At 42.6% G+C, this 13508-nt stretch overlaps 1 protein-coding gene across 33 annotated transcripts in view; it reads left to right on the forward strand.

Annotated features, from left to right (window-relative positions):
• The window catches only part of SPECC1 (sperm antigen with calponin homology and coiled-coil domains 1), a 310582-nt gene that overhangs the window by 211467 nt on the left and 85607 nt on the right, over positions 1-13508 (forward strand). For 24 of the 33 annotated variants that reach the window (XM_016930818.3, XM_063798929.1, XM_054670412.2 and 21 more), the window contains 3 exons: positions 7784-7991; positions 12148-12221; positions 12590-12795. In XM_016930818.3, coding sequence (XP_016786307.1) covers positions 7784-7991; positions 12148-12221; positions 12590-12795 — 488 coding nt within the window. Of the gene's footprint in view, positions 1-7783; positions 7992-12147; positions 12222-12589; positions 12805-13508 lie in introns of all 33 variants that reach the window. The other 9 variants (XR_010152990.1, XR_010152991.1, XM_063798933.1 and 6 more) reach the window with 1 other exon arrangement.

Genomic DNA, 13508 nt, shown 5'->3' on the forward strand with positions numbered 1-13508 from the left:
CTTTGCTGTGCAGAAGCTTTTTAACTTGATGTGATCTCATAGGTTCATTTTTGTTTTGGTATTCTGTGCTTTTGGGCTATTACTCAAGAAATCATTGCCCAGATCAATGTCCTGGAGAGTTTCCCCAATGTTGTTGGTTTTTTAGTAGTTTTCATAGTTTGAGGTCTTAGATGTAAGTCTTTAATCCTTTTGATATGATTTTTGTATATGGGGGGGTGTCTAGTTTCATTCTTCTGCTCATGGATATCCAGTTTTCCTAGCACCATTTACTGAAGAGACTGTCTTTTCCTCAATATATGTTCTTGGCACCTTTGTCGAAAATGAGTTCATGTAGATGTATGGATTTATTCCTGGATTCTCTATTCTATTTCATTATTCTATGTGTCTGTTTTTATGCCAGTACCATGCTGTTTGGGTTACTATGGCTCTGTAGTATAATTTGAAGTCAGATAATGTGATTCTTTCAGTTTTGTTCTTTTTGCTCAGGATGGCTTTGGCTATTCTGGGTCTTTTGTGGTTCCATATGACTTTTAGGATTTAAAAAAAATTATAAAGAATGTCATTGGTATTTTGATAGGGATTGCATTGACTGTTTAGATTGCTTTGGGTAGTGTGGACATTTTAACATATTGACTTATCCAGTCTCTACACATAGAGTGTCTTTATTTTTGTGTGTGTGTTTTCTTCCATTTCTGGTGTCAATATTTTATAGTTTTCATTGTAGAGATCTTTCACTTCTTTGATTAAGTGTATTCCTACTTTATTCTACTCACAGCTACTATAAATGGGATTACTTTCTTGATTCCTTTTTCAGATTGTTCACTGTTGGCATATAAAAATGCTACTGATTTTTGCATGTTGATTTTGTATCCTGCAACTTCACTGAATTTATCAGTTCTTAATAGTTTTGTGTGTGTGTGTGTGTGTGTGTGTGTGTGTGGAGGCTAGTTTTTTCCAGATATCAAGTCATATCATCTGCAAACCAGGATAATTTGACTTCTTCCTTTCCAATTTGGATGCCCTTTATTTCTTTCCCTTGTCTGATTGCTTTAGCTGGGACTTCCAGTACTGTGTTGAATAACAGTGGTGACAGTGGGCATCCTTATCCTGTTCCAGATCTTAGAGGAAAAGCTTTCAGTTTTTCTCCATTCATATGATACTAGGTGTGGGTATGTTGTATATGGCTTTTATTATGTTGAGATATGTTCCTTCTGTACCCAGTTTATTGACAGTTTTTATCATGAAGGGATGTTGAATTTTATCAAATGTTTTTTCAGCATCAGTTGAAATGACCATATGGTTTTTGCCTTTCATTTAGTTGATACCACATTGCATATGTCAAACCACCTTTGCATCCCTAGGATAAATCCCACTTGGTCATGATGAATAATCTTTTAAATATTTTGTTGAATTTGGTTTGCTAGGATTTTGTTGAGGATTTTTGCATCAATGTTCACCAGGGATATTGGCCTATAGTTTTCTTTTTTTCATGTATCTTTCTTTGTCTGGTTTTGTTATCAGGATAATACTGCTTTCAGAATTGGTTTGGAAACATTCCCTTCTCTTCTATTTCTTGGAATAGTTTGAATAGGATTGGTATTTTTCTTTAAATGTTTGGTAAATTTCAGCAGTGAAACCATTGGGTCCTGGGCATTTCTTTGCTGGGGGACTTTTTATTCTGGCTTTTATCTCGTTACTTGTTACTGGTCTGTTCAGGTTTTGGATTTCTTCATGATTCAATCTTGTTAGGTTGTATGTGTCTAGGAATTTATCCATTTCTTCTAGGTTTTCCAATTTATTGGCATATAGTTGCTCATAGTAGTCTCTAATGATCCTTTGAATTTCGGTAGTATTGGTTGCAATATCTCCTTTTTTATCTTTGATTTTATTTAATTGGGTCTTCTCTTTTTCATAGTTTGGCCAAAGTTTTGTCGATTTTGTTTATCTTTTCAAAAACCAACTTTTTGTTTGTTGATCTTTTGTATTTTTTCATTAAAATTTCATTTATTTCTGCTTTGATCTTTATTGTTTCTTCTAATTTTGGGTTTCATTTGCTCTTGCTTTTCTGGTTATTTAAGATGCATTGTTTGTTTATTTGAAGTTTTTCTCTGTTTTTGATGTAGGCGCTGATTGCTGTAAGATTTCCTCTTAGTACTGCTTTTGCTGTATCTCATAGGCTTTGGTATGTTGTGTTTCCATTTTCATTTGTTTTAAGACATTTTAATTTTTTCTTCTTAATTCCTTCATTGACCCACTGGTCATTCAGGAGTGTATTACTTAATTTCCATGTATTTGTATAATTTCCAAAGTTCCTCTTTGTGATTTCTAGTTTTATTCCATGGTGGTCAGAGAAGATACCTGATATGATTTCAGTTTTTTTTTTTTTTTTTTTTTTTTTTTAAGTTTTAGGAGTTACAGGGCCAGGCTTGGTGGTTCAAGCCTGTAATCCCAGCACTTTGGGAGGCCGAGGCGGGCACATCACCTGAGGTCAGGAGTTTGAGACCAGCTTGGCCAACATGGAGAAACCCTGTCTCTACTAAAAATACAAAATTAGCTGGGTGTGGTGGCATGCACCTGTAGTCCCAGCTACTTGGGAGACTGAGACAGGAAAATTGCTTGAACCCAGGAGGCGGAGGTTGCAAGTGAAGCGAGATCGCACCACCACACTCCAGCCTGGGAGACAGAGCGAGATTGTGTCTCGAAAAAAAAAAGTTTTAGGAATTATTTTGTGGCCTAACATGTGGTCTCTCCTTGAGAAGAATCATGTGCTGAGGAAAAGAGTGTGTATTCTGCAGCCATTAGATGAAATGTTCTGTAAAGGTCTGTTAGTTCCATTTGTTTTGTTTTATAGTGCAGATTAAGCCTGATATTTCTTTGTTGATTTTCTGTCTTACTAACTTTTTGTTGTTGTCTGTTGTTTCTATTTACAGCTTATTATACCATGTCTTGAAAAGTTGTAGTTATTTCTCTTGATAGATTCATCTTTTAGTCTTTCTGTTTAAGATACGAGTAGTTGACACATCACAATTAGTGTTAAAATATTCTGTATTTGTCTGTGTACTTGCTGTTACCAATGAGTTTTGTATGTTCAGATGATTTCTTTTTGTTTGTTAATGTCCTTTTCTTTCAGATCAAAGAACTTCCATTTGCATTTCTTGTCTGCTGTTGATGAAATTTCTCAGGTTTTGTTTGTCTGGGAAAGTCTATTTCTCTGTCATGTTTGACATTTTTTCCTTCAGTACTTTAAATATGGCATGCCTCTCTCTCCCTGGCCTGTAAGGTTTCCACTGAGAAGTCTGCTCCTTTGTTTCTTTTTTCTTGCTGTTTCTAGGATCTTTTCATTATCTTTGCCTTTTGGGAATTTGTTTATTAAAATGTCTTACTTCAGCAAAATCTGCTTGGTGTTCTATAACCTATTGTACTTGAGTATTAATATTTTTCTCTAGATTTGGGAAGTTCTCTGTTATTATCCCTTTGAATAAACTTTCTACCCCAATCTCTCTCTCTACCTCCTCTTTAAAGCCAATAACTTATTAGATTTGCGCTTTTTTTAGACTGTTTTGTAGATCTTGTGTGTGTGCTTTATTCTTTTTAAATTTTGTCTCCTCTGTATATTTTCAATTAGCCTGTCTTCAAGCTCACTAATTTTTCTTCTGTTTGGTCAGTTCTGCTGTTGAGACTCTGATGCATTCTTCAGTATGTCATAAATTTTTAGCTCCATAATTTCTGCTTTATTTTTAAAAAATTATTTCAATCTCGGCCGGGTGCGGTGGCTCATGCCTGTAATCCCAGCACTTTGGGAGGCCGGAGTGGGCAGATCAGGAGGTCAGGAGTTTGAGACCAGCCTGACCAACATGGTGAAACCCCGTCTCTACTAAAAATACAAAAATTAGCCGGGCGTGGTAGTGCCTGCCTGTAATCCCAGCTACTCAGGAGGCTGAGGCAGGAGAATCGCTTGAACCTGGGAGGCAGAGGTTGCAGTGAGCCAAGAAAGTACCACTGCACTCCAGCCTGGGCGACAGAGCAAGACTTTGTCTCAAAAAAAAAAAAAAAAAAAAATTATTTCAATCTCTTTATTAAATATATCGAAAGGATTCTAAATTCTTTTTCTGTGTTATCTTGAATTTCATTGAGCTTCCTCAAAACAGCTATTTTGAATTTTCTGTCTGAAAGATCACATCTCTGTCACTCTGGGATTGGTCACTGGTGTCTTATTTACTTCATTTGATGAGGTCATGTTTTACTGGATGGTCTTGATGCTTGTGGATGTTCATAGATGTCTGGGCATGGAAGAGTCCGGTATTTATTCAATCTTCACAGTCTGGGCTTGTTTGTACTTGTCTTTCTTGAGAAGACTTTCCAGATATTCAAAGGGAATTGAGTGTTAGGATCTAAGCCTTTGGTCACTGCAGCTGTGTCCGCATTAGGGGGCACCACAAGCCCAGTAATGCTGTGATTCTTGCAGACTCATTGAGGTATCACCTTGGTGATCCTAGATAAGATCTAGGAGAATTTCCCGGTTTATGAGGCAGAGTCTCTTGTTCCTTTTCCTTACTTTCCCCTAAACACACAGAGTCTCTCTCTTCATGCTGAGCTGCCTGGAGTTGGAGCAGGGGTGATGCACTTCTGTGGCTACCACTACTGGGACTGTGCTGGGTCAGACCTGAAGCCAGCCCAGCACTGGGTCTCAGTCAAAACTTGTGGTGACTATTGCCTGGCTACTGCTGATGTTTATTCAAGGCCCAAGGGCCGTTTAATTAGCAGATGGGGAATCTAGCCAGGCTTGTATCTTTCCCTTCAGGGTGATGGGTTCCCTTCTAGCCCAGAGTGGGTCTAGAAATGCTACTTGGGAGCTGGGGCCTGGAGTCGGCAGCTTTAGCAGTCTGCTTGGTGCTTTATTTTATTGTGGCTGAGCTGGTATCCAAGTTGGAAGACAAAGCCCTTTACCCTTCCCTCTCCTTTTCTCAAGCCAAAGGGATCTCTGCCAGTGGCCACCGCCACCCCAGGCCTGTGGCAGCACCACTGATGTTTATTCAGGGCCCAAGTTCTCTTTAGTCAGCAGGTCTGGATCTCTCCCTTCAGGGCAGCGGGCTCCCTTCAGGTCCAGGGTGGGTCTAGAAATGCTGTCCAGGAACTAAGGCCTAGATGGGGGACTTTAGGAGCCTGCTTGGTGCTTTATTTTACTGTGGCTGAGCTGTGCCCAAGTTGCAAGATGAAGTCCCCTTTACTCTTTCCTCTGCTTTCCTCAAGCAGAAGGGATCTCTCCCTGTGGCCACCACAGCTGGGAATGCACTGGGTCACACCTGAAGCCAGTACAGTGTGTGGCCCATGATGAGTACTGTGTGGGTACCACTGATGTTTAATCAAAGCCCAAGGACTCTTTGGTCAGCAGGTGATGAATGCTGCCAGGACTGGGTCCTTCCTTTCAAGACAGTGGGTTTCCTTCTGGTCCAGGCTGTGTCTAGAAATGTTATCTGGGAGCTAGGACCCGGAATGGGGGCTTCAGGAATCTGCTTGGTGCTTTATTTTACTGTGGCTGAGCTGGTATCCAAGTTGCAAGACAAAGTCCTCTTTACTCTTCCCTCTCTGCCCAGAGCTGTGAGCTGTGCTGCCTGGGGTTGGGGGAAGAGTGGTGCAAGCACTCCCTTGGCTGCTCCAGGTGGTGTCTCACTGGGTCATGTGCACTCCAAGTCCACTGTCTGAGCCCAGCACAGCACCAGGACTTGCCCAGAAATTGCAGCCCTTGTGGCCTAGAATCTTTCAGATTTACTTAGGACTCCAAAGTGCTTTAGCCCACAGAGGTAGGGCTTGCCAGAACTCAGATTCTCACTGGAATGGAAGATTCCCCTCTGGCTAGGGCTGGTCTAAATGCTCCTTTTATGGGTGCTGGCTGAATTCTGTCCTGTGTTGCTTTCTGCTGTGATGGGACAGCACCAAATTCCAATGCAATCTCACAATCATTGTGCTTTCCCTCCCCCTGGGTGCACAGATGCTGTCTCTGTACCATGTGGTTGCTGCCAAGGGATGAGGGAGAGGGGATGTTGGAGAGTCAAGACGGTCTTTCCTCCCCTCTCCGGTGCATCTTTCCTTGATATGATGTGTTAAAACCAGGCACTGTGATCGTTCATCTGATTTTTGGTTCTTATGAAGATGCTTTCTTACGTGGATAGCAGTTCCATTTGGTGTTCCTGCAGGGAAGCCATTGCTGGAGGATCCTTTTTGGCCATGTTGTTCTGTCTCCAGGTCTCTCCTCCTTTCCTTATCCTTTGTCACAATTTCCCAGTGAATGATCCTGCAGTGCTGCCTCCCAGTGTTCATTCAATCATTCATCAAATATTCATTAAATGCCTCCTGTGTGTGATGCTGTGTAGATACTAGGGGTGCAATGGTGAATTAAACAGACAAGGTCCCTATTCCCATAGAGCTTATAGCCAGAAGGTTTTGCACATGAAATGTAATTGGAAAAAATTTCATTTCCTACAAAGAAACCCCACCCCCAACGCCAGATTACCTGGTAAATATATAGCTATTTAGTAATGTTAATTAAAGGACTGTAGAAAAGGGACAATGATGTTTATTGCAGCATTTTTGTAATAATAAAATAATATAGTCAAACAGTGGAATACTGTGCACCAATTAAAGTAATGACTTAGCATGATGTGTATCAGTGTGGATACATTTCAAAAACACAGTTAAAATGCAGGAGCATAATAAGCATAGTATTGTAGAGGACAAAGCATATTACCATGTTATAAATGCAGAATAATACAGATACAGTATAATCCACTGCAAAAGCACAATATAGTGTAGCACTGTGTAAAAGGACAATACTATGTATTGTCATGGACACATGCATATATAGTAAAAGTGAAAAACCATTCAAGGATTGACCACATACCAATTTTAGGATAATGCTTATTACTCTCTGAGGTAGGAGGGGAGATTGAGGCTTTAAAAAATTCTTATTAAAGTAAAAAGATTTTGCAAATGTGACAACATTTAACCATTGTTAAGTCTGTTTGGTGCATGATTATTATTTTTGGTGCTTTTCTGTGTATTTAAAATGTTTAACAATTAAAAAATTGAACAGATGAAGTGATTGTGCCTTGCCACTTTTCTGCTTCTGTGTATGTACGTTTTTGTGTGCCTTCTGCCAACATTCTCTATCACATTTTTGCTGTGATAGAGCATGAATGTGATAGAGAATCTTTAGAGTTTCCTCTAAAGAAGCATTGCAGCCCCAAGTATCTTATCTCTAAGGGAACCTGGGGGTGTGCAGATTAGCCTGGCTTCAGGGGTGTTGTTCACAGCTCAGCAGCAGAGGGCGCTGCTCCATAGCAGATGTGCAGTGGGGGTGGCCACACCAGGCAGCTCTCTTGGTGCAGGGCCAGTGCCTCCCAGGGAAGCACTGCTCTCCCCAGCTGTGGGAAAGAGGAATATTTAAGTACGTGCAGATTCCCTCCTGCTTGTAGGAGGGGGCACAGAATCCAGCCATTTGGAAGCATACATCGTGTTTCTCTGACTATTCACAGCCTTGGCTGTTTCTGAGGCTAAGAATGCAAGAAACAGCACATGCCAAGGGCGTCTTTGCTACTATGTCCGTGAGCCTGCTGCTGGCTTGTGGGGAGCTTTTCGTAATGTTTTATTTTAGATTGAAGAGGTTCATGTTCAGGTTTGTTACATGGCTATATTGCATCATGGTGGGGCTTGGCCTTCTAGTGTACAGATCACTGTGGGAATTTTTTTGTTGTTAACTGACCAAGGAACCCTCCTTTTATTTTAGGTGGAAAAGGATTATTCATACCTGAAGGAGATATGTGATCACCAAGCCGAACAGCTGAGCAGAACCAGCCTAAAGCTGCAAGAAAAAGCATCAGAGAGTGATGCAGAGATCAAAGACATGAAAGAAACCATATTTGAATTGGAAGATCAGGTGGAACAGCACCGGGCTGTCAAGTTACACAATAATCAACTCATCAGTGAGCTAGAAAGTAAGTGGGGTCTGCCAGGCATGGTGGCTCACACCTATAATCCCAGCACTTTGGGAGGCTGAGGCAGGAGGATCACCTGAGGTCAGAAGTTCGAGACCCAGCCTGACCAACATGGTGAAACCCTGTCTCTACTAAAAATACAAAATTAGCCGGGCATGGTGGTGGGCGCCGGTAATCCCAGCTACTCAGGAGGCTGAGGCAGGAGAATCACTTGAACGCAGGAGGCAGAGGTTGCAGTGAGCCGAGATTGCGCCACTGCAAAAGAAAGTAAATGAGGTCAAGCCCAGGAGAAATGTGAAATGAAGCTGAGTAGGACACTAAAGAAACCAGCAGCAGTGGGTGACTGGGGGGGTGGGTTTGACTGTATGTTGGCTGGGGTTTATGAAGTCTCTCATTTGAGTGTGCTGTAATCTCCTAGGAAGAATGTCACCTAAGAAACAATCATTAGTCTCTAGTTTAAAAACTAGAGATTAAGAGATCAATGATTACAGCAGTTGAAAACTGGGATGACAGAAGAAAAGACTGTTGAACATGAGTCAGCAGTGTGTAGGTGATTGCGAAAAATAGAAATGCTTTTCATTTTGTTTTTTTTTAGAGGTCTTGCTCTATCACCCTGGCTGGAGTGCAGTGGTGCAGTTGTAGCTCACTGCAGCCTCAAACTCCTGGGCTCAGGTGATCCTCCTGGCCTCTCAAAGCACTGGGATTACAGGTGTGAGCCACCGTATTCAGCTGCAAATGTTTTTTTGGCTGTGCTGTATGTGTTTTGTGTGAGCCATGCTACTGCTGCTGTCTCCAGGCAGCCTGATCAGCTTGAAGGCCACATGTTAGGATACTTTAGCTGTGACTGTGAGAGTTCACAGGGACCCTTCCTAAGGATATTCTGCAGGGTAGGAGAAGGTTATTCAGAAGAAATTGCTTGCCAGTCATCAAGTACTGACACTGTGTTATCTCTTGTATCTGACAGAGATGGATGATAGGTGTCAGAGTGGATGAACAATGTGTGCTCTTGGTCTAAGGGAGAAAACAATTCCCGCATGTGTCCCATTGGTGGTAGGATATCAAGTAACTTCTAGATGTTTGCCACTTAGTTGCTGAAGAGACATCAGCATATGGCTTATTTATGAACTCATAGTTTGCTTTGAATTGGGAAAGAAATTTTTAAAAGAGATTAAACATTACCTTCTTTGTCCAAATAAGCCTTACCAAATTATCACATCTAATGTGTTTTCTTTTGTAACAAAAGATTTAATGCACAAAGCATTTAGTCACACCAGCCATTACTAAGAATAGCTTGGTCAGTTGCCTGAGAAGTTCCTTACCCCATGCAGTCGATCCTCCTTATTCACAGATTTCACATTGGTGAATTCATCTGCTTGATAAAACGTATTTTAACCCCAAAACCAATACACAGAGCACTTCCACAGTCATTTTCAGACATGCACAGAGAAGTGAAAAGGTTGTGTCATCCAGTGCTTATGTTCCCAACTCAGGTCAGACAGAGACACTTGGCCTTCTCATACTTTACATGTGTCTTTTTTACAGTCTGCTTAATACCATGCTTTTAACATTTTTGTGCTTTTGTTTTTGGTGACTTTGCTGTTTAAAATGGCCCTGAGTGCAGTGCTGCAGTGCTGTCCACTGTCCCCAAGCACAGTGAGGTTGAGATGCACCTACAGAGAAAACACGTGTATTAGGGAAGCTTCATGCAGACGCAAGCTCTTGTCCCGTTGTGCGTGAGTTCGGTGTTATTGAATCAACAACAAAGCGCATCAGGCTAAGTGCAGTGACCTCATCCTTGTAATCTCAGCACTTTGGGAGACTGAGGCAGGAGGATCGATTGAGCCCAGGAGTTCGAGACCAGCCTGGGCAACATAGTGAGACCCTGTCTTGACAAAAAAATAAAATAAAATAAAAACTAGCCACGTGTGGTGGCGCATGCCTTTAGTCCCAGCTTCTCTGGAGGCTGAGGCGGGAGGATCCCTTGAGCCTGAAAGGCTGAGACTGCAGTGAACCAAGATTGTGCCACTGCACTCCAGCCTGGGCAATAGAGCAAGACTGCATCTCTAAAAAATAAAAAAACCAAACCAAACAAAAAAGCCCAATACGGTGCATCAGAGAAAGGGAGAAGAAGTTTGACAATATGTATATAAGGCTGCCCTGAGACATGCTAAAGCGATGTGCTAAAGCAGCCAAATTCATGGATTTGTGAGATGACAGCCAGTTTTAAAAAGCTGTGGGCAATATTGTTGTGTGGCTGAAAACCAAAGCAATATTTGTTCACATCACCCAGGGTCAGGAAAATGTTAACCCCTTCTTGGCTAGTGCTGGTTGGCTCCCAAGTTTCAAAAGGCCATAAAGTGTGAGAAAGGTTAACGTTGCAGGCAGGGCAGGTTCTGCAGCTCAGGAGGCTGAAGAAGAATTTAAAAATACTTGCTAAGTGTTATTCAGGAAGAGGAAAAAAGGAAAGAGTGGGTTTCCATGGTTGATGAGCCTGGCTTGTTTATAGAGACATTGGCAGATACGTCTATATAATGCAAATGGCATTTTAGTTGATGAGAATGTTGTGACCAGAGGCTTGCAGGAACCTAACCTGTATTTTTCCTAGAGACAGTAGTTCAGTGTTTGCTGATTTGGTGTGCATGGCAACTCTCTGCAACTACCATGATTATTAGAATTGACTATGTATTTCAGACATTGACTAGTTGGTTAGAGTGACAGTTGACAGCACCTGCCCCATTTCTCCTTAAACATGACGTGTAGTAGAACTGCAGAACCTCAGCGTTCAGTGTCAGTGCCATCCAGGCTGTTCTCAGGATACAACTGAAAACCTGGACGCCATCATCATCAGTGTATCCTTCCAAACCCAGCACCATGATTGAGAAGAAAAGTCAAGACAAGTTCTGTTTTGTTTTGTTTTTGTTTTTGTGATATTTTGCTGTTGAAAATAGGGTTGTATTGTCCCTAAATCCTTAAAAGTCAGCACAGACACACTAAGAAAACCAGTGTATAATTAATGTCCACAGCAAAATTTAGACACATGCCTGTGGTTATATCATCATATATCCAAGACTGACAACAATGCAAGCCATCTTCTGAAAAACTTTTAAACTTTTTAAAAGGATATTGAGGTATTGTTAAGATATGTTTTTGCACAGAGACCTAGGGACACATAAATCCAGCCTAGACCAATCACTTCTTCCTATAAGATCCTGATGGGAAAGGAATGGACTGGAAAATAAAAGGAAATTAGGGAGTGTTTTCTACTGTGCAGCATTGATTCCAGACACAAACTCTCAGTCCCACTAGAACTAGAACTGCTGGGGTAGGACCTGCCCACAGCATCTTTTTAGCCTACTCTGGTGATTCTGATTTGCATCCTTCATAGAAAGCTAATGCTCTAGGTTAGAGCATGAGGACCTATTGAGGAATTTCAGCTCAGTGACTGACACCATCAGATTTAAATTTGAATGACTCTGATAGCCAGATGGAGAGAATTGGAGGCGAGGAGAACAAGGGGCTGCAGGTGTCCTTAAGTAGGGAGAGGCAGGCAAGCCACCTGGGAAGATGTTAAATGCACACATCCCCGGGTTCTGTCTGCCCTTGGAGATTCTGCCTCCAGGTGTCTGGAGTGTGGGACTAGAACATCGGTGCTTTTGAAAAGCTTCACCAGTGATTTAGAGGCTTAACTGTGATTGAGACCCATGACTCTAGAAAGTGCTTTACAAATCACAGGAGGAATAAGCAGTCATGTGCTCTGTTATGTGAAAGCCTCTATCTCACAGCAATAAAGGACACTTAGGACGATTGTGTGTGAGTGCGAGGGAGGCCGGACTCGGTGTGCAAGTGTGCATGGCCATGGAGGCCTCTTCCCGTAGTGCTGCTATTTGGTTGTGCATTCTGTCTGCTGAGACTGTAACCTCAATACACATCACATATTTTCCAGATCAATCTGTTCTCTATCTCAGAGGAGGCTCTTGTGTCCATTCCCTGGTTTACAGGGTAAATTGAAATTGCTAAAAGTTGCATTTAGAGTAGAATGGATGGATTTGGATGCCTGTTGTGGCATCTGGAGCTGCCCCTTTCTTTGCTACCTAGCGTATCTTCTCTTAAGAGTCTCACAGCTTTTCTAAGCCCTGTCTGAATTATTTATTTCTAGGTAATGTGATCAAGCTGGAGGAACAGAAGTCAGACCTGGAGAGGCAGCTGAAGACTCTGACCAAGCAGATGAAGGTGAGATGTGGGTGGGAGCCTTCACCACCATCTTCCTATAAATTACCCCCTCCAAGGTGTGGATCGATCACTCTATCCTGCTTTCTCTTGGAACGTTTCCACGGCATGGTGGGCCCTGGAACTGTAAATTCTTGTTGGCAGGAAGTAAAATCAAAGGAGTCATTTGGTGTCAGGATGGAGAATTCTCATAACCTGAAGGTGTAATTCCACCAGTGCCTTTTCCTAGCAGTGAGCCACCGTGTAAGCAGGGCCTCACCAAGCACTGCTGGCATTTTTTTCTTGGTGACCAACACGGGGACTCTGGGGTCCCTGCCCAGGCACTGGCCCTGGCAGGTGTCTGACATAGGGATGGGCTCTGACATTTTCAGGAGGAGACTGAGGAATGGAGGCGGTTCCAGGCGGATCTGCAGACCGCAGTGGTGGTGGCCAATGACATCAAGTGTGAGGCCCAGCAGGAGCTGCGCACCGTGAAGAGGAAACTGCTGGAGGAGGAGGAGAAGAATGCCCGGTTGCAGAAGGAGCTGGGGGATGTGCAGGGCCACGGCAGGGTGGTCACCAGCAGAGCCGCCCCTCCGTGAGTCTGGTGGGCACCAGGGCCGTGCTTGCTTCTCAATCACTATGTATGGGGCTCCCTGGTGGGGATGGGACTCTTCATGTCTGTGCCAGGTTCTGCTATTTCCTTTCTGAGATCACCCTGAATTACTAGCACCACCTTACCACTAGGAACATTCTGTACAGTACCCAGTCCCTGCCATGCTGCAGCATAAGAGGCTGCTAAGCTCCTCACTTACATATGAAGGGCCAGTTCTAGCCAAGTATCCTGCTAGGCTTAAAGAATAGAAGTCCTGTCTAGAATGCTCCTTGAATCTTAGTATTTATTAATGCAGGGGAGTGCACACTAATAAATACGAATCCACCACCTTGTACAGGTCACTCCCATGCAGTGGGAGAAGCTGGAATCACTCCCAAGGGGAGGAGCCGCCGGAGAAGGACACATTCCTCTGGGCCCAAGGATGTGCCTGCTTATTGAGAACACCCATGAGCTACGTCAAAAGGCCTTGACATAACCTACTTTATTAAAAAAGGGTGAGAGTAGAAAACATGCATTTGGCTGATGTGTGACATTCCCTTCTGCTCTTGATGGGGAGAAGCACACAGTGTATCAGCCCAGGGAGCTCTACTAACAGTGACATTTAAGAGGAAGGTATTCCCAAAGTGAATGCAATGTTAATTATTATCTGAAATTTAGATGGTTTACAGACAAATTTATAAACAGCATTTTTTGCT

This window comes from Pan troglodytes, chromosome 19 (genome assembly GCF_028858775.2).
Source record: "Pan troglodytes isolate AG18354 chromosome 19, NHGRI_mPanTro3-v2.0_pri, whole genome shotgun sequence".
Taxonomy (NCBI): Eukaryota; Metazoa; Chordata; class Mammalia; order Primates; family Hominidae; genus Pan; species Pan troglodytes.